The sequence below is a fragment of the Pipistrellus kuhlii genome, unplaced genomic scaffold, assembly GCF_014108245.1.
Source record: "Pipistrellus kuhlii isolate mPipKuh1 unplaced genomic scaffold, mPipKuh1.p scaffold_m20_p_25, whole genome shotgun sequence".
NCBI lineage: Eukaryota > Metazoa > Chordata > Mammalia > Chiroptera > Vespertilionidae > Pipistrellus > Pipistrellus kuhlii.
The window spans coordinates 9,712,698-9,733,582 of NW_023425524.1; the positions used below are offsets into that span (position 1 = coordinate 9,712,698).

The 20,885-nt window shown below is 54.7% G+C and overlaps 1 protein-coding gene across 3 annotated transcripts in view; it reads right to left on the reverse strand.

Moving 5' to 3' along the window:
* The window catches only part of COQ8A (coenzyme Q8A), a 37,040-nt gene that overhangs the window by 7,448 nt on the left and 8,707 nt on the right, over positions 1 to 20,885 (reverse strand). For 2 of the 3 annotated variants that reach the window (XM_045587153.1, XM_036453672.2), the window contains 3 exons: positions 11,312 to 11,497; positions 9,376 to 9,768; positions 9,091 to 9,157 (listed from right to left, as the gene is read on the reverse strand). In XM_045587153.1, coding sequence (XP_045443109.1) covers positions 9,091 to 9,157; positions 9,376 to 9,768; positions 11,312 to 11,488 — 637 coding nt within the window. In that variant the 5' untranslated portion in view covers positions 11,489 to 11,497. Of the gene's footprint in view, positions 1 to 9,090; positions 9,158 to 9,375; positions 9,769 to 11,311; positions 11,498 to 17,351; positions 17,359 to 20,063; positions 20,077 to 20,885 lie in introns of those variants that run through there. The other variant, XM_036453673.2, reaches the window with a different exon arrangement.

Genomic DNA, 20,885 nt, shown 5'->3' on the forward strand with positions numbered 1-20,885 from the left:
CTCCAGCAGGGCTGGCGCAGTCTGCACCCAAGTGCTTCGGTGGTTCTCCTTCCTCCTGTTCACAGTGGCCAGGCCGGTCCTGTCCAAAGACAGACCATGCCAGCCACACGTGCGGTATTCCCAACAGCAAAAAGCATGCAAAATGAATGCCGACATGGATTTAGGCCAGCTTATCCAGACTGTTACCATTTCAACAAGGACTCAATATAAAAATTACTAGCCCCCTCGCCGGTGTGACTCTGTGGATAGAGTGTTGACCTGCAGACTGAAGGGTCCAGGATAGATTCCGTCAAGGGCGCATGCCGAGGTTGTGGGCTCGATACTCAGCAGGGGACCTGCAGGAGGCGGCCGATCCATGACTCCCCTCACCACTGGTTTCTCTCTCCCCCTCTCCCGTCCTCTCTCCCATCAATAATAAAAATATCTGTTTAATTATTAGACATAGTGTACATTTTGTACTAACTCTTCCACATCCAGTGTGTATTCTGCCTGAGCATGTCTCGGCTGGAGCAGCCACGTTTCCAGTGCGGGCGCCGTGTGGCTGGGCTGCAGCACCGGGCAACCACGGAAAGAGGCCACAGGCAGCTGGTGACCCGGTCCACCAAGGACGTCTTGGTGTGCTGGCATGCGGGTGCCAGGGCCTGTATCCCTCTGCGGTCACTGGCACAGCGCTGGGAGCCTCGTCTCCAATTAATCATTAACTCTCCTGCCCACCCATCACACTATCTGACTTAGGAAAACAAAGATGTTAACCTTCAAACTTGAGCAAGTGTCACCAATGCCTGCATCTAGATTTCTCTCTGCTGATCAAGTCCAAAGACAAAAGAGGCAGATGGCGTCAGAGGCTGTCCAGCCTGGCCCTTGGAACAGACACTACAGGGTGTGTGTGTGTGTGTGTGTGTGAGTGTGTGTATGTGTGTGTCTTTGTGTCTGTGTCTGTGTGTGTGTGTATATAGGTGTGTGTGTCTCTGTGTGTGTGTGTCTCTGTGAATGTCTCTGTGTCTCTCTGTGTCTATATGTCTGTGTGTCTCTGTGCACGTGTGTCTGTGAATCTCTCTTTGTGTGTGTCTGTGTCTATGTCTGTATGTGTCTGTGTGTGTCTGTGTGCCTATATGTTCGTGTGTGTGTGTGTGTGTGTGTGTGTGTATAGGTGCGTGTGTCTCTGTGTGTCTATTTGTGTGTGTGTATAGGTGTGTGTGTCTGTGAATGTCTGTCTCTCTCTGTGTCTATGTCTGTGTATGTCTCTGTGTGTCTGTGCACGTGTATCTGTGAATCTCTTTGTGTGTGTGTGTCTCTGTGTCTGTATGTCTGTGTGTGTCTGTGTGCCTGTGTGTGTGTGTGTGTGTGTGTGTGTGTCTCTCTCTCTCCAGCATGGGGAGGTGGGTGATGAGCCCCCCTTCCTGCAGGCAGAGGCACCCCAGCTCCTGCTGAGCCCCCTAAGATGCTTGGTCACAGTTTTCTGGCGTCCCAAGCTGCAGATCAGAGCCCAGACTGCAAGGCCAAGGGCCTGTCCTTCAATCACTGAACAAAGACAGTGGACACAGTGCCTCAGCTCCTCCTGTGGCCCCACAAGCTCCTCATGACCAGCCAGTGCCAGGCTTCAAGGCAGCCCTGACCTTGGCCTCAAGTGCTCCTTTGAGAAACGCCTGCTCCCACCAAGCTCAGAGGTTCCCAGAACTCTGCTGAGGGAAGGCCAGAACCCAGCCGGCCTCCTCTGACGGGCGTGCCTCCGCCCCGATTCTCCAGGTCCTGGTGCAGACCCAGAGCTCATGCTCGCTGTCACCTGCGCCCCTCGGCCGCTCAGCACCCCAAGCCCTCACGGCACGCCTCTCCACTTCCTCACTCACCGGCCCAGCCTGCTGCAGAGTCCTGAGAACCGCGTGGAGCCTGCTCTGAGGCCCGGCCTGGCCTCCGTCCTGGCCTGTCAGAAGGCGCCAGCACCTTCTAAGAATGTTCCTGACGTTCCCCATCTCCCTCACAAACGAAGTTTACAAACAGGAGAGATGGGGCGGGGGGCTTGGGGGGCGCCCATGGGCCAGCTCCCCCGCTGGGACCCGCTCCTGCGATCCGGGAGCCCAGGCCCCAGCCCGGCCCTCCGCCCGGCGGTCCCTCTGGAGGTCCTCAGAGCCCACGTGGCCTTCCTGGAGCAGCCATCGGGCTTGTGCCCAGACAGGCTCCGGACCAAGAAGGAGACAATAACGCCTTCTAAGAGCAGCGCGTCGGTGAGGCGGCCTGGGAAGGTGCCGCAGGCGGGAGGAAGTGAGGGAATGTTCTCTTGGGCAGCACGGTCCGGTAGCCGACAGGTGCGGGCGGTTCCATGTGGCAGCAGGGGCACATGACAGCTACGTCACACGGCGCTCACACGGGGCCTGACAGCGAAGGCCTGTCTGTGTGAGCTCATCTATCAATCCTGAGCTGACAAGAAGGTCCACAAAGAACAGGCTGGGCGAGGACATGGTCCTCTGCTTCCGGGTTCCCAAGGCTCAGGAATGCAGTCCCCTCTGCATCCCTGTGTCCTCCCGCCCTGCCGGCCCTGGGAGCAGAGAGCCTGTGGGGGCGCAGCCACAGGGCAGGGGACAGGGAGCAGCGGAGGAAGGGGAGCAGTGGAGGAAGGAGAGAGGGAGCAGCGGAGGAAGGGGAGGGGGAGCAGCGGGGGAAGGGGAGGGGGAGCAGCGGAGGAAGGGGAAGGGAAGCAGAGGGGGAAGGGGAGGGGGAGCAGCGGGGGAAGGGGAGAGGTAGCAGCAGGGGAAGGGGAGAGGGAGCAGCAGAGGAAGGGGAGGGGGAGCAGCGGGGTAAGGGGAGAGGGAGCAGCGGGGTAAGGGGAGAGGGAGCAGTGGAGGAAGGGGAGGGGGAGCAGTGGAGGAAGGGGAGGGGAGCAGAGGGGGAAGGGGAGGGGGAGCAGCGGGGGAAGGGGAGAGGTAGCAGCAGGGGAAGGGGAGAGGGAGCAGCAGAGGAAGGGGAGGGGGAGCAGCGGGGTAAGGGGAGAGGGAGCAGCGGGGTAAGGGGAGAGGGAGCAGTGGAGGAAGGGGAGGGGGAGCAGTGGAGGAAGGGGAGGGGAGCAGCGGAGGAAGGGGAGAGGGAGCCTCGGAGGAAGGGGAACAGCAGAGGAAGGGGAGGGGGAGCAGCGGAGGAAGGGGACCGGGAGCAGCGGAGGAAGGGGAGGGGGAGCAGCGGAGGAAGGGGAGGGGGAGCAGCGGAGGAAGGGGACCGGGAGCAGCGGAGGAAGGGGAGGGGGAGCAGCGGAGGAAGGGGAGGGGGAGCAGCGGAGGAAGGGGAGGGGGAGCAGCGGAGGAAGGGGAGGGGGGGCAGCAGAGGAAGGGGAGGGGGAGCAGCGGAGGAAGGGGAGAGGGAGCAGCAGAGGAAGGGGAGGGGGAGCAGCGGAGGAAGGGGACGGGGAGCCGCGGAGGAAGGGGAGGGGGGGCCGCGGAGGAAGCTCCCGGAGGGTGTCCGCAGGTTCTCAGGGGCTGGCCCTCTGTGCCCATAACAGCCACTGGGTAGGGGAGTACCTAGCACACCCTCTGCGGGCTGCAGGGCACTGGGCACTGATACAGGCAGCCGGTCAGACTGCGCCTGTGAGAGGGGTCCTGGGCGAGGGGGTGTGGCTCAGCATGTCACTGTGACTGGTGACAAGAACTGCCTGACCTCCCTCCGTCCTAAGAGGGAAAGGACACTGGAACCCCTAAGCCAGGCCTGCCCAGGGCATAGGACGTCTCGTCCCACAGCAGCCCTCCTGGCTGCTCAGCGGGCGGGAGAGCCCGGGGGCGGGGGGACAGGCTGCACGGCAATCGGGAAGGAAACTGGCATCAGGAAGTGCCACCCACGAGGGGTCAGTCAGGTGGGCCTTGGACACCATCCTGTCAACCCAGGGCCCGGCCTCCACAGCCACCGAGATCAGGTGCCCCATCGGTCAGTACTGGGCAGGGAAGCCTGACCTTAGCCCAGTCAACAAAGGGCAGCGGGCCAGGAGGTCAGACCAGAGTGCTGCTGAGGAGGCATCAACACCCCCTCCCGCCCTGCCCCCGCCCACTGCAGGCTGACCTGCAAGGCCTGGGCTCCCTCAGTGTCTACACGAGAATGGGGGTGAATTCAGCACAAAACCCAGTGACTCCATTTACTATCCTCTATCTTGGAATCATGGCCTTTGACTTAAAAAGATCAATAAGCTGGGCGGGATGGGGGCGGGGAGGGCCGGGCCAGCCACCAGGGCTGCCCGGCAGCACTGTTCCCTCCCCCCTCGGTCGTCTTCATAAGCTTACGGGGGTGGAGGGGGGTGGCATCATACACCGGCTTCACGCCCTCGGCCCCAGCATACTCGGCCCAGTCACCTGTGCCAGGACAGACCCTAACCCAGGGCCCTGCGCCCGATCGGAACATCAGCCTCCGCTGACCACAGCCAGTCCACGCCTCCCACCCACGTGGACTGCATCTCCGGGCTCCAGGGAGAGCAGGGCTTGGAGCGATCAGGATTCACCATTCCTGGTGCCGGCCACTGACACCCGCCTCACCACCTCCTCAGGGCCAGAGAAAGACCCCAAGTGCTGGAGAGACCAAGCTCAGCAAACCCTGAAAAATGCCCTGAGCCTTCAGAATCTCAACACCAACGTGGCTAAGACCATCACGTTCCTGGGAGATGGGATGGGCGACCACCCACATCCTCCAGGGCCAGCTGCCCTAAAACCCTGAGGAGGCCAGGCTGGACGGGGGGACAAGTCCCCGCACATGGCTCTCTCCAAGACACACAACACCAACGCTCAGGTCGCTGACAGCACGGGCACTGCCACTGCCCTCCAGTGTGGGTGAAGCCAATGAAGGCCAATGGGTGAAGGCCATCAGGGTGGTGCAACCCAGAGCTCCCTCTGCACCACCACCCAGGGGGACGAGGTCACCTCTATCCCTGTGGAGCAGGCCTGAGCTGTCAGTCAGACATCCCCTGAGGGCTCCCGGGCTGCAAGAGGGTGCAGGCTGGACTGAGTACATGGACTTCATGCACTCGGCCTCTAGTTCTTTAATACGAAATAAAAAGCCCTGGCTAAGTAGTTCAGTTAGCTAGAGCGCCACCCTGATACACCAAATTTGTGGGTTGGATCTCAGTCAGGACACACTAAGAATCAACCAATCTATATGTATAAAAGGCTAATATGCTAAGTGTCCATCTGGGTAATGATGCCACGTAGCAATGCCCAGCTTCCTCTTCCTAGTGACAACTAGCCTCCTTGAAGTTTCTTCAGCCCAGGAACCAGACTTGCTTTATAGCCAGTTGGAAACACTTTACACTATAGCCAAATGTCTGTGAAGCATTTTCCCTGCCCCATCTCATTTGATCCTCACAGAAGTCCTGGAGTAGGTAGATAGGATACTCAGTGGAATCCCATTTTTGTTTCATTAGCAGAAAACAGAGATTTGAAAGCTTAGAAATTTGACCTGACTGAAAAAAAGTAAGAAATGGTGGGCCTTGAAAATGACTTCAGGTTTTCTCCCTGCGCGGAATATAGTCAAACACTGCCACAGTTACATATTTTACCCTTTGTTCTGCCTTCGAGATCTACAATGATAATCTGCTTCATGTTGATATTTACTGCTGTGTTGCTGACAATTACCTGGAAGGGAAGTTGGGGTGCTTCACTGGGCTGGAACACACTCAGCTACATCAGAAAGCAGGTCTAATTAAGCAAGTTTGTTCTATATCTATAAAAGGCTAAGTAGACTCGCACATGCATGATACATATAACGCTCGCCCTGGCACCAATGGCATGTGCGAGTCTCCATCTGTCATTGTCAATCGTGAATTTGGTTGACACTTCTATTACAGAGAAAGGGCGAAAAGCGATATTAAAATATTTCTTCTAATTAATTTCCTTTCACTGGAAAAAACAAATCCATGTTTCTCCCTCTCTCTCTCTCTGATATAAATTTAAAAAGAAAGTCTTGTTACACAGGTAATAGCCACTGTGCAAAGCAGGGGATGAACTATGCCAAGTCTTCTAGGGAGCAGGGACCACTGGAGGCCACCAAAGCAGTGATTCTCAAACTCATTCTGGTGGTGGAACCCCAGGAACTTACGATGTTCAGTATAACCCACTCTTCTCTTCTGTTGATACTGTTCAATATTAAAATTGTTTTTGCAGAAGAGGAATTGTTAACTAATACGTAACCGATGGAAAAGCAGCATATTTGTGTAAGAGTTCAGAGACTAGCTCCAGAAATCACACATTCCGGCTCCAGGACACTTGCTGACTCTCAACCATAAAAATCGAACCTTGCCCTGGCCAGTTTGGCTCAGTAAGTAGAGTGTCAGCTTGCAGACCAAAGGGTCCTGGGTTCAAATCCAGTCAAGGGCACGTATCTCGGTTGTAGGCTCCTCCCCAGCCCGGGCCTTGATCGGGGCTTGCATAGGAGACAACCCATCTATGTGCTTCTCTCACATCAATAGTTCTCTCTGTTTTTCCCTCACTTCCACTTTTCTTAAAAATCAATGGAAAAATATCCTCGAGTGAAGATTAAGAATAAATAAGTAAGTCCTATATAATAAAAGCCTAATATGCAAATTGTCCCCTTGGGTAGTTGCTCGACCAGGAGTTCCACCGCTCGCTATGACATGCGCTGACCACCAGGGAGGCAGCATAGCACATGGCAGGTGTCGGCGACATGGTGCTGGCAGTGGGCAGCAGTGAAGGCGCTGCCAGCTTCAATGGGCTCCTACAACAGTGGTACAGCGGCAGGAGGCAGAGCAGGTGAGCGGGCAGCGGTAGGCCAACGCAGGTGAGAGCGGGGGTCCGATTGCCCTGCATACAGTGACCAGCGGTGGCAGCAGTGGGAGGGACTGCCACCGGGCTCCGAGACACTGAGGAGCCAGGCAGGGGGGCCAGTCCCGACTGATCACCCCACAGGCAGGATGGTGGAACAGGTGAGGGAGCGGAGCCAAGCCACATTGGGATGCCAGGTGGGGCTGTGGGGCTGCAAGCCTGGGGGAGCAAGCCAGGGCCCAATCCCAACAGGCCACCCTGAGGGACCCCACCCGCATGAATTCATGCACTGGGCCTCTAGAAAATGAATGAATAAGTAAATAAATACATAAATAAATACCTGGCCTCTGCTCAACCAGTTTCAAGATAATCACTAGACTGGACTGCGCTGACTTACCTGAGGAGAACTTTCAATGCCCCATCCTTTCTTTTCCCCCCTCCCTCCCAATAAGAACCACGCCTACACTGAGACATTAAGATGGCTTTGGGATGGGAGTCACTGTCTTCTCAGGCTGCTGGCACTTGAACAGACCCTCTCTCCTTACGCCAGCCCCCGTCTCGAGTACTGGCTTTCAAAGTGGCAGGCAGCCAAACCTGACTTTGGTATCACTATGAAGAACTGACTGAAATGCTAACTCATTAAAGTAAAACAAGGCAATAGCTTTGTGCTGAAATTCAGATGACACTTTATACTACACTGTAGCAACAGATGTGAAATTTTAAGTTAGCAATGTACAAGAACCTAAAGGTTAAGAAAATTCTATCTGATTAACTCAGTCTCCTCTGCACATTAAGACAGTCGCCCCTCTGGATTGGTGCCCAGACACCTCCTGGAAATAATTAAATATATATGAAGCCCCATGCACAAATTCATGCACCAGTGGCATCCCTTGGCCTGGTCTGTAGGATCACGCCAAAACAGGTTCTCCAACATCCCCTGAGGGGTGTCCTGGATTGCGAGAGGGTGCAGGCCAGGCCAAGGGGCCCCACCAGTGCACAATCGGGGCCAGGGAGGGACTGTGGGAGGGCTTTCAGGGCATGTCCGGCTCATCTCATTCAGTCCCGATCAGCCGGACCTCAGCAGCAAGCTAATCTACCGTCAGTGTGTGGTCAGTACACATCATACTGTCAGTGTGTGGTCAGTGCACATCATAGCAAGCGGTTGAGCAGCCTTAGTATATCATTAGCATATTACACTTTGGTTAAATGGCCAACCAGACCACCAGACACTTAGCATATTAGGCTTTTATTATATAGGATTTTTTTTTTAAGATGGCCAGCCATCAAAATTAGGTCTCACTCCTGGGTCTAGCTCATAGAGCACAGAGCCAATCCTAGCAATGAGTAGGATGTGGCTTCCGAAAGAGAAGAGGCAACAGAGAACAGTAGTATGTACATGGGAGGGGAGACATAGAATCCAGCAAAGCAAAGTAAAAGGCAGGGAGCCACCCCCTGGTGAGCATCCATGGCCACTCAGACTGCAGCATCGTGGACAAGCAGACCTGTCACACACCGCCTTGCAAACGACTCGCCCACAGCTTGTGTGTGAATTGAGTTCATTAATTTCACTTTCGGAGAACCTTCGAGAACAGCCACGCTTCAGAGGAAGGTGCCCCCACCACTGTGTCTAAAAGTCACCATTACAAAGGAGATGGTGTTTTCAACAGGGACGTCTTAGTCAGGAATTAAGCAACAGATGTGACAAGACAAAGTCAGAAAGGCAGATACAACTGCCGTAAACCTTCACTATAAAATGATCCTTCAATGCTAATAAAAGGGCACAGGTGTGCTGGGCACGAAGGCTAGGACAGATAGAGCCCACAGCCCTACAGCACCTTAAAATGGACTTTAAACGATAGCAGCTCAGGCCTCGGCACCTCATTGTCATTCCTGATGCCCACAAGCCTGTGGGAATCCGGCAAACGGGTCTCCCAATGGCTGGTTCCCGGAGCAAACACCACTCTGTCTAGTTAGCCAAACAGGCCCAGCGAGGAACTCCCACTCACTGTCGCCTCCTTCCTGCAGAGGCGTCCACAGGGGCTGAAAGCTGGGGAGGCTGAGGTAGTAGAAAAGGCTGATGCTGCAGACATGGACCCCCAAGCATGGCCTGAGAAGCAAAGTTGCAGCTCCCCGTGTGCCATCAGCCACACCAACCCCTCTGGTGAGCTTAGTGGATTCCAGTAACTGCATCGTCCACCGTGGGAAACATCCTGTTCTCCATTCCCAGGATACCTGTGGGCCCGCCCTCTTCCACCTCCATGCTGGGCCCAGGGCAGCCACAGCCCCACTCAGCCAGGACTGGCACTCGGGGGCAGGTGAGGGGCACAGAGACACACAGCCACCTTACCTCCAAAGTTGGCCAGCCGCCCAATCCTTGTAACTGGCACCTTTCGCTCCCGAGCCCGCTCACTGAGCTGGAGGGACGACAGAGAGAGGCCTCAGGGAAGAGCGAATGGGGACAGGGCCAGCCTTCGGGGGCTCCTGCTGCCTCCCACCCCCTCCTCACCACCAAAGGCAGCAGTTCTGCCTGGCAGCCCCCCCACCACCAGAGACCTCCATGCTCCCAAACCCTCCAGACCACAGCCTCCTGAGAACCACCCAGAGCCCCACTCCAGGGCCCTCCCAGACGCACCATCTGCTTGTGGGGCTTGTTCTCGGGGCGCGCCTTGGCCTGCCGGGCCTTCTCGATGTCCTCGGCTGTGAGGCCGCCCACAGGGGACTGGTCCTGGTGGAAGAACCTTCGCTGCAGGCCAGCGGGGGAGAAGGGAGCTCTGCTCTCCACGAAAAGCCTCCCGCTGCCCCTGCCCAGAGGAGAGGCAGTCTGCCCTGGGAGCCCAGCTTCCCTGAAGGGTCCACTGTCAGCATAGGCAGGAGCGGGGCCCCTGCTGCTGGCGTGATCCTGGGGCGCAGACGAAGACTCCTGAGAGGCGGCTGCAGAGAAGTCTGTTGGCCCTGAGAAGTGGAACTCTGATTCTGGGTCGTCAAAGTTCTCCGACATGTAAGATTCTTCGTGTTTGTCCTGCTCCTGCGGGGACAAAAGCCAGCGTGAGAGGAGCAAGAGGCAGCCCACCCCGTGTCCATCCCGCTCTGCACAAGACAGCTCATCCCTGCGAGCCGCCCCCGGGCCTCCAGGGGTAACACGTTCCTCCCGGGCCTGTCCGTTCTGGAGGTGAGCGCCTTCCTGGCCCAGGAGCAGGGCCCAGATTCCAGTCCCGCTTCTGCCAGGGCACTGCCGTGTGGTCGCCGAGAACCGCTGGGAGTCCAGCCAGGCCCAGGCCCGTTACCACCACTCCCAGCGAGTCCCTCATCTAGTCATCAGGGCTAAGACGGGCCTCCAGGGTGCCGGGGTGGGTGAACCAGGGAAAGAGACAGGAGACCTTTGAGAAGTCAAAGCACAACCACAGGCCAGCGAGGGCAAGGGCAGTGCACAGACGGGGACACGCCACCACTGCAGCCAGACCTCGCCGCAGACACGGCTCCGCTCACCAGCCCTGGCTGCCTGAAGAGGCTCTCACTAGACGACCTGGCACCCCAGGTTTGGCCTGGCTGTCCTTGGGAGTTGGGGACACATATTTTCCTTGTAACAAGTGAAAAGACCTGATCTGCAGGCCCAGACTCCTTCTACGTTAGAACTCAGAGTGACCTTGAGTAAGTTCTCTGCTACTTCCTCATCTGAAAATAGGACTACCAGTCACAGGTTTGGGGGGGCCACAGACCGGCCAGGGGAACAGGGCCGAGGAGGCTGGAACTGGAACAGCACTGACTGCTGAAGGGAGGTCAGGAGCCCGATTCCCTGTCCCACTGAAATGGACTCGGTGCACACAGCGCTGCCTGCGGCTCTGCAGACACGGGAGCAGGGCCACAGCCTCCGCACGCTCAGCTCTACAAGCTACGCCTCCAGGAAGGAAGGAGGTGGCTGTGGCTCTCACGGCCAAATGGGAACCTCAGGCTGAGGGAGCTGAGGTGATCCGGTAAAGGCCCACCAGCCGGCCAGTGGCAGATCAGGGTCCAGGCCAAGGTCTGTCCTGCTGGCAACCACTAGCACTTTCCTCAGAGCAGAAGTAAACTGTATTGGATTCTCCCGGCACCTCTCAAGATGGCCAGGAAGCCCTGGGTGAGGGGCCTGGGCAGGTCCCTGAGAGCCCCTGTGACGGACTCCCATGGGCCGCCTGGCCCTGCATTGCCATGGCCCGTTGGTGGCTCTGGGCCTCTGGGCAGTGAAGGGGCCTCCGTGTCTCGATGGGACCAGCCTTGGCGTCTGCGGAATGAGGACGTGAACGAGGGAGGCTCCTGGAGTATCTGGCCCTCCATCACCTCAGAGAGGGGAGGCCTCCCACTTTTACCCCAGTGGCCGAACCAGGGGCTCTGGGGAGGCTTCCGTTTACTGAGACTTGAGCCACCCAGCAGCCTCTCCCAGGGGCCCTATCCACCCGGAAGGGTAGTGGGTTACACTAACCAGTGGGCTGTCTGGCCCTGGCTACCGGCCTCCCTTGCTGTGTCCTCATCTCACCAAGAGCTCCAAGTCCACCTTCCCTCCCACCGGCACCCTCCCGGACCAGCCTCCTTACCTTCACCGTCCCCAAGAACATGCTGATCTGCTCTGCAGCCGTGGACTGCAGGGCCCGGGCCGCCATGATGAACTCCGCTCCCAGGCCGAAGTGCTGCAGGTGGGTCTCCACAGCCGCCTCCGTCAGCTTGGCCAGTCCCTTGAGCACCATGATCGCATCCCCCATGACGGAAGCCATCCTTCAGGGCTGGAAGAGAGCAGGCCTCATCAGGCGGGGGCACCACACTTCCTACAGGCCACACGCACAGTGATCGACTCCCCAGGATCCTGGGCCGACGGGAACTGGTTTGCACTGACCTCCCTTTCGATCCGGGCTGAGAGAGAAAGGAGCAAGGAAGGGACGGGACTCAAGGTCGGCTCTGGGCCACTCCCTGCACTGCAGGCACGGGGCACGGAGCAGAACGCACGGCTCTGAGGGGCCAGGCTGTGCCCCAGGCAATTCCTCAGGAGGCCTCACAGCCACCTAAAGTCTCCCTGATACCAAGTGGCCGGACCAGGACTTGAACCGGGTATACAGACTTAGTCCAAGGCTCTTTCCTCTGCACCAAACTGTAGGCTGGGGAGGGAGCGCCTGTCCCTGCCCAGCTGTGCTCACTCTGCCAGGGGACCTCTGACAGACACCACAGACCACAGGGCAGCCAGAGCCCAGCCTCCTGCCTCAGACTCTGATCTAACTACTGACCAGCCAATGCTTTCAGACCACAGTCCAGACCACAGTGCAACCCATTTGGGAAACCCAAACCAGCATGAAAATGCAAGGACATGACATGAGCAGAAAAGAAAGCGTCAGAGGTCCCGTGGGAAGGGCTCTTATGAAACCTGTTTCCCTTGCGTGTACACGGAGCTGCTCTGTCCCTTTTTTCTCTCCAAGTCCGTCTAAAACGTGTTTCTTCTCGTAGGTCAGGGCCAAAGGGGCTGAAAGTCACTGGACACAGCGGTGCCTCTCAGGGTGCGGAGGGTGCCATCAATCATCCAAGTATTTCTTAAGGTCTGCTGGGGGCTGTGCGCGGGGAGGGGTCAGGTAAGGGCCCTGTTAACAAACGGGCTGAAGAAAAACCACAAAAAGGAAAGCACAGCAGGACACCCAGAGAAGGTACACTCTGCACGGGGCAGGGCAGAGCTGGGATCTGCTGAGTCTCAGAGATAAAGACAGAGCCAGAGAGGAGAGGGCGTGGGAGGCGGGCACTGCAGAACTGCAGGAGGGGACCTGCGTGAACAAACACGTGGAGGCTGAGGAGGGAAGGATACACCCTGGATGCGGGGCGTGGGCCAGAGGAGGGAGAGGACGGTCACAGAGACGCCTCGGGGAGTCCCTCTTCTCTTCACACCAGTTAGCAGCGGCGCATGCTGGCGGTCTGGTAAGTGCACACTAGGACCGCCACCAGGACCCGGGGCTTCTGAAGATGGCAGCAGGCTGTCCCACTGCCCTTTGCAGGGAGCAGCCCAGTGGGCCCAGGATTCCTGTGGGGATCAGCGTTGCTCCTCATTTCTCCTTATTTAAAAGAAAAAATTGTCGTGACAGCCACAGAAACCCACTGATGCCCAGGAGCCTCAGAGAGCTGAGCTGACCCACCGTAACCTGCCCCAGGCACATAAGAACAGTACCAGGCAGGGCGGGTGCTTTCCCTCTTCACCTCCTTTTAACCTTTATAAACAACTGCCCCGTCTCAAAAGGAGAAAGCCACAGCAGAGAGCTTGGTAACTGCCAGTCATTCAGCTTCTGGAGGGTGGCTTGGGCCTGACCCTGGCCCTTGTCTGCCCACCACTCCATACGCCTCCCCAAGTTCTCGGCCTCTCCCTCTGAGAGCACTGCTCACACACAAAAGGGCCGCCTACACCGTGGTCAGCAAACTGCGGCTCACGAGCCGCATGCAGCTCTTTGGCCCCTTGAGTGCGGCTCTTCCACAAAATACCACGGCCTGGGCAAGTCTATTTTGAAGAAGTGGCGTTAGAAAAAGTTTAAGTTTAAAAAACGTGGCTCTCCAAAGAAATTTTAATCGTGGCACTGTTGATATTTGGCTCTGTGGACTAATGAGTTTGCCAACGGCTGGCCTACACCCCAGCTAAAACCAAGGAGGTTTTTAGGTGACCACACCCTTGAAGAGGCAGGGAGAGAGGGAGGACTAGTCCCGCCCTCACCTGGTGCCATTCACACGCTCACTTGATGACTCTAATAAACAAGGAGGAGCCCCCAGGCATTCTCCACTGTTGGAGCTGGGAAGAGATCATGCAACCAGAGATCAAATGCAGCCGGTCCCAGCTCTCCACAACTCAGCAGCCCCTGGCCCACCCCCAACACACACAGGCACACTGTCAAGTCCAGAGAGGAGCATCCACCAAGGCCCACAGACCCGTAAGGGAGGAGACATCGGGGACATGCAATGGCGGGGGCAGGGCCCCTAGCCACATCTTACCAGAAGGGCCCTTGCTGGTGGCCCAGACCATGCACCGTATCCCACTGCCCAGGGTTCCCAGAAACAGGCCTCCCCTCTGTCACCTCTGAATCCAATCCATGTAAGTATTGGCCACGAACCTCAACAATTCCAAAACTTCGTACTCCTGCCAAATCCTCCCTAAAACTTACAAGAATTAATTCAGACTTTGTTTTCAGGCCTTAATTCCTCCTGAATTTCTCACCCTTGTTATCGAAACCACACACCAAAATTTCATTTCATTAGAGCACATGTGTCAAACACAAGGCCCGCGGGCCAAATCCGTCCCGCCAGGCCTTGCAATGTGGCCCGCACCGCGCTGTCATCACTGCACTCCGCTGCGTTTCCATCACAATGACAGTTTATGACTGTTCAGTAAACCATTCGGCCCGAGATTTAGGCTGGATTTTAGATTTTGGCCCCTTCTCTGATTGAGTTCGACACCCCTACATTAGAGCAAAGCTGCTAAGTGTTGGGGGGAGGGGGTTCCCCCTACTCTAGCTTGAAGGCCCACTGCACGGATGGCAGTTCGAGCTGAAAGTCCCATTTCCGGTCCTGCACAGGGCAGGGCAGGGCTGGGACCACCAGAGCCCAGGCCTCCCTCCTCTGGTTTCTGAGCGTGTCAGCCCTGAGCACGGCTCTGACAGGCTGGAACTGCGCCTGCTCCACACTGACACTTTTCTTAAAGTCAGAAAAGGGAAAATGTTACGTTAACCAAACATTTTTACGTTTCCCTGCATTGGGGAAATATGAGCAATAATGGTCTCATTCAGTATCTTCCTTATTTTTTTATTTCTTTATTAAGGTAATAAATATGTGTTCTTATTCCCCCATTACCCTCCACCTCCTATTCATGCTCCCTCCTCCCTGCTGTCTGTGTCCATAAGTCTTTTGGTTGATCTCTCCCTCTCCCTTATTTTTTAGTTTACATATCCTACTTTCAAAATGGCAAATAAGTAAGTCGCTAAAAAAGTACACATTAAAAAGTAATGTACAGCCGACACCAGTTTGGCTCAGTGGTAGAGTGTCGGTCTGTGGACTGAAAGGTCCCAGGTTCGATTCCGGTCAAGGGCATGTACATTGGTTGCGGGCACATCCCCGGTGGGGGGTGTGCAAGAGGCAGCTGGTCTCAATGTTTCTCTCTCATCGACGTTTCTAGCTCTCTATCCCTCTCCCTTCCTCTCTGTAAAAAATCAATAAAATATATTTTTAAAAAAAAAAGTACAGCCTTGACAGAGCAGCTCACTTTGATGTCCCAACACATCAAAGTTGCAGGTTGCATCTCCAGTTAGGCACATACAAGAAGCAATCAGTGAGTGCATAAATAAGAACAACAAAATGATGTTTCTCTCCCCTTTCTTCTCTCTCTTTAAAATCAATTTTAAAACTTTAGAAAACAATGTTATGTGTTTCTTCCTGCCTAAACAGTTGTGTTCTCACACCAGTGAACTCCCAAAGGGCACGGGTCTCACCTGAGACAGTGGGCACTGTTGGGAGGAAAATAACTAGACCATCTCCTCTGGAAGGAAGACCCACCCAGGGGGGAATACCATCACAGAAACACACCTTCCAGCCTCCTGTAGCGCAAACACACGGATGTTGCTAGCAAACAGCCTGTCACTCGTGAGCAGATTCACATGTGAATGTATATTTCAAAACCACAGCCTGTGTTCAAACTCCTCTGACAAAATTACTTACTTAATGTGCCAGGGCTGTAACAGACCTCCCACACATTGCTCGGCTCAAAGTAGTGTCCACCTTCAAAGAGCAGGGAGGGAAGAGGAACAATCGCCAGGAGAAAAGATCTTTCCAGAAAGTTTCTCACCTTCTGGTTTTCAAAGACTGTCCTACTTCTCCTACCAGGATCCCAACGTGACTCAGAACGCAGCCATCCAGCTGTGGGTGGAAACCCACCCGAGAATGCACCCGAGCTTCCCTCAGGATCGTAAACAAACACGTGTAACACACAAATTAGAGACCTACCCTCACCACATCTCACCTGTCAGTCTCAGAGCCCTCACCCGCCCGCTTGTCCTGCTGATGTTTAATGGGTTTTCAGGACCTGGTCTGGGAGCAACACAGGCGTGGAGCGTAGGTGCTCTGGGCCAGTCTGTGCAGGTCCAGATGAACCTGCCCTTGGCCCTGGGGTGCTCACAGCTGTGATGGCATGCAGGCACATCTATAACGGGCACAGACACCAGGGAGACAGCCAGAGGCGAGCTGAGGCTCTCATGCCAAAATGAGGGGTGGCTGAGCAGTGGAAAGACTGTACTAGCAGCTGGGACATGGGGCCCAGCTCCGCCCCTGCTGCTGTCTCACCATCTCTTTCAGGCAGGGAGCACTTTGGGTGACTAGCCAGGCCACTTCTGGTCCTAACATGCTAACGTGCTGTAAGGGAAGTAAATAAAGATGCTGTCTAGAGAGAGAACAAACTGAAACACATGCAGCTCACCACTCCCCGGGATAGGGACTGAGACAGACGCACAAGCAGTGCCTGCCTGGCAGGGGAGTTCTCGAGCTCAGAGGAAGTTTTCCTTTGACATTCACTCTCCAACCTTCCAGCTTCTTACCATCTCATTCATGCTGGAGAACAGACTCACAGTGCTGCCGCCCTGGCAAGATACCATAACATGCAGAAAATCGAGTCGTGTTCTTTTTGCAAAATAAATATAACAGGAATCCTGACAGGCATAAAGCAGAGGAAGGCATCATATATTTGTCCACTCAGTACCCACATGGGGAAACTTACTTGGGAGGAGGGTTCCATGCACAGCCCAATCCCCCTTTCACAGCCAGAACTCACATCTGTCACTTGTCTCTTCTTACTGGGGTGGGAATGGCTAAGCCATGTTCAGTCCCCGCCGTGACCACAGGCACAGCTGGCAGACCAGCTCCCGCCGAGCAAAGCCACGGCATCTGCACCTCTAAAGCCAGCACACCCTCCTCTGGTCTCTTTCCACCCTGAGCTGCTCCCGCACCCTTGGGGTGCCGTATAGAACCCAAAAGCAAGCTGCACAGGAAGCCCTTTGTCTTGGGAAGTCTGTGAAGTTCTTTGAAAAGCTTTCTCCTGGGAGGGCTCTGGCCAGGCGACAGCAGCATGCAAGTCGCCACGATGTTGGATAGGCATCAAGCTCAGCCCATTCAAAATCCACCTCACCACCCCCACCCCTCCCTTTCCAGGACTCACTACCCTGAGCAATGAGTCCACCACCCACTTCTCTCCAACCCTCCTCACATCCCCGTCTGCCTGAATGTTCTCACCTGGGCAACTGCAGCATCCCCTAAGTCTGCGGTTGGCAAACAGTAGCTCAAGAACCACACACGGCTCTTTGGCCCCTTGAGTGTGGCTCTTCCACAAAATACCACGTGCGGGCGCGCACGTACAGTGCGATTGAAACTTCGAGGCCCATGTGCAGAAGTCGGTTTTCGGCCTGGGCGAGTCTACTTTGAAGAAGTGGTTCTAATGCCAGGCCACCCTCAAGGGGCCAAAGAGCCCCATGAGGTTGGTGAGCCGCGGTTTGCCGACCCCTGCCCTAAGCGGTCTCTCTGCCCCAGCTCTGCCCCCTTCTGTGCACTCCCCACTTTAAAGGGAAAATACTATCAAACCACCCCCAGGCTTCTTGACCTCCCCCCCAGCTTCCAAAGAGGCTGAAATAACCTTCATGCCCAGCCCAACCCTGCCTCCCAGCCTTATCTCACGCTTGCTCCACCGACTGTACTCTAGTTGGGCCTACCCAGACTTCCTGCAGGCCTCTGCCCGGAACACACCGGCTCTCCTCCTCACTGAGTCTCGGCTCAAAAGCCCTCCCCCACATGCCCCATTCCTAACCCTTCCCACGTGCCCCCAGCACCGTGCGTACTCCCCATCCCCACAGTGCCCATGCTCCAAATCTGCCTGCGTAACTCTCTCCGCCCCTGGGCTGTCAGCAGAGAAGGGCAAGGTCCATGCCAGTCTTTCTGACTCTGTATCAGCGCCTCGTACTATGCCAGCCTCAGAGCAGCAGAGGTAGCAAACACTGTTACATGAGCTCAACTGGTCTCTCTAAGGTTTGAGAGCCTTGCCAATTCTGGGGCTGGCTCCACCTGCCTGCAGCTTTTAATCTGCATAGGAAATCAAAGCCTCAGAGGAGCCTGTCTGAGGCAGGGTTCTCACACTTTAGTGAGCACCAGAATCACCCAGAGGACTTGTTAAAGCACAGGTCGCTGCCTCCAACTCCTCACCCCCCACCACACACACACACACACACACACACACACACACACACACACGGTCTAGGGCAGGCCTGGAAATCTGCATTGCTAATTAAGTTCCACACGCAGCTGCAGCTGATGGTCCTGGGAACTTAGCCTGAGCGCCCTGTTCTGGAGGAAGAGGGGAGGAGCACAGGTGGCCCACACTCAAGCCAGGCAGCACATCCAAACAGATCCTTACTGAGAGATCTCCCAGGTAACCCCTCCCTGAAGTGCAAACCCCCCACCTACTCCTTCCTTTCCCACTGCCCTTCCCCAAACTGAAAACAAACATAAAAACTGAAGGAGCTTAAAGACAATGATGACCCACAGAGCCAGCCATCCAGGGACTTCCAGCATTCTTCAGAAAGGGCTGTTTAGAGATCTTCAGGAGGCCCTGAGGTAGGGGTTCCCAAGTGACGTGACCGTCTGCCCCAACCCAGCCAAGAACAACCTTTTTTTGCTTTTTAATAAATTTTTATTGACTTCAGAAAGGGAGAGATAGAAACATCAATGATGAGAGAGAATCATTGATTGGCTGCCTCCTGCAAGGCTACTTTTGGGGATCGAGAATGCAACCCTGGGCATGTGCCCTTGTCCGAAATCGAACCCAGGATCCTCTGCAGGCCAACACTCTATCCACTGAGCCACACCGGCTAGGGCAAGAACAATCTTTTTTACTTTGGGCATGAACCTTCTCAATTTCTAGCTTCCACGGGCACTGAAAAGTTCCTTTACATGCTTGAAATTTTTCTTTTACTCTAAGGGAAAAGGAAACACCAGTTGACAGTTTCCTCCAGGATTCAAGAATGTGTGTGTTAGGAAAAGACCTAACCTCCTGAACCAACCCCCAAGCCTCTGTGGACGTGCCCTTCACCTGGGCCTTTAAAACCACACACCAGCCGAGACCGGTTTGGCTCAATGGATAGAGCGTCGGCTTGGGGACTGAGGGACCTGGGTTCGATTCCGGTCAAGGGCATGTACCTTGGCTGCGGGCATATCCCCAGTAGGGGGTGTGCAAGAGGCAGCTGATCGATGACTCTCTCTCATCGATGTTTCTAGCTCTCAATCTCTCTCCCTTCCTCTCTGTACAAAATCAATAAAATATATTAAAAAAAAAAAAAAAAAAAAAAAAAAACACACAACACACACCAGGGGCCACCACTCAAATACCTCAGGCAACTCCAGGCTTCAGTCTAGTAAGGCCTGGCCTCAGGGTCTCTGTCAGCAAGTATTCAGAAATACCCTAATATGCTATCCATTTTCAAAGGCAACTGGGGACATGAAAAAGAACCCAGGAGAGAGAGAAAAATATCCTCTGTCCTTCCCATCGCTGGCCCAGCCCAGGCCGGGTGAGTCAAGCCTTCACTGGGAAATAGGCCTCAGAGTCATTCATTCCCCACAGCCGCAAGTCCCCTCCGGAATGTCCCAAACCTTCCTGCCTACAGAAAATCCTCCCCTTCTCCTCCAGCCAACCTGCCTAATAATTATCCAAGAATCCTGAGAAAATCTGTCAAACTGCATTTCCTTAAAAAATAGAATGTATGATAATTCAGCTATAGAAATGTAAATCACAGCTTTGTGTAAGATTATGTAAATAGTGATATATCCTCAGGATAGAATGCTATGCAGCCTTTAAGTTGACACTATGAAAGGTGTTCACTGACAAATAAGTTTATTATATATTCCCATGTGAAAAAGAAAAAGCAGATTACAAAATAGTATTATCCTTCCCTTTGGAGAGAAGGAGGGGGGGGAAGGGAGTGGATGATGGAGATAGCATGTGCAAAGAGTCAGTGGTTTTCTCTGAGTGTGTCATGATAGATCCTCTTTCTTCATATTTTCTATAATATTCTACAAAGAGGACGTACTACTTTTATAATAGGAAATATATAAAATAACCTTAAATATTTATTAAAATAAAAAAGCAAACACACAAATGTGTAGTTGTAAGAACTGTCCAGGTCCTAAGTATCTGTCCCAGGAGCAATGGGCGAGGGCCAGACAGCAGGTCAGATGCTATAAATAATGCCTCCGCACACCCTGTTTAGCCACCAAACTTCATCAGGAGACAACTGCCCCAGAGGCCACCAGGAAGGTGGAGCATGGCCATCCCACTTCAGGGAAAGAGGCTCAACTGCCCTTCTCGGAAGCTGGTGAGAAACTCACTTGGCACAGGCAGGCAGCAGGTCCAGTGCTGGCCCCTGTGTTAATGGGTACTCCCTCCACCACTACCACCACCACCACCAAAAAAAGTAAATAAATAAAAACAGGGTTCTAGTTTGGAATAATGTAGTTAGTTCAGTGACCACATTTTTTTGCACCAAAGTTTAGACATGTAATATGCCTAGGGTTCTTCCAGGTCAGGGTCAGCAAACCATGACCCTCAGTCAAGTCCAGCCCTGCTGCCTGTTTTTGTAAACCTATATTTATTGGGACACAAACCTGCTTACTCATTTATGTATTATCTACATCTCACTCATCTACATATGTATTATCTATTGCTGTGTGGGGTTTTTGTTGGTTTGTTTTTAGCTATAACAGCAGGGTTGAATAGATGCAAGAGAGACCTACAAAATCCACACAGCCTTAAATATTTACTATGTGGCCCTTTATAGGGAGTTGGCTGACCTCTACTGTAGGGCAACAGAGAAAAACATAACCAGAGCTGTACCAGGAAATCAGGAAAGGTCACTAGAGCTGTACCAGAACAGCCCAACAAGGCTGAAATCCCCAACTACAGCTCTGCTCCTGCTCCCCCACCCCCAGCTGGGCTCACCTCACCAGACACAGAGCTGCCTACCCCAGAGCCTCCAGGCTGCAGCCTGACAAGGGGAGCAGGCTCCCTGGTGACTCTTTACTGGGTCACCCAGCTCAGGGCAGCCCCTAAATGCTCCTTAGAAAGGGGTCAGA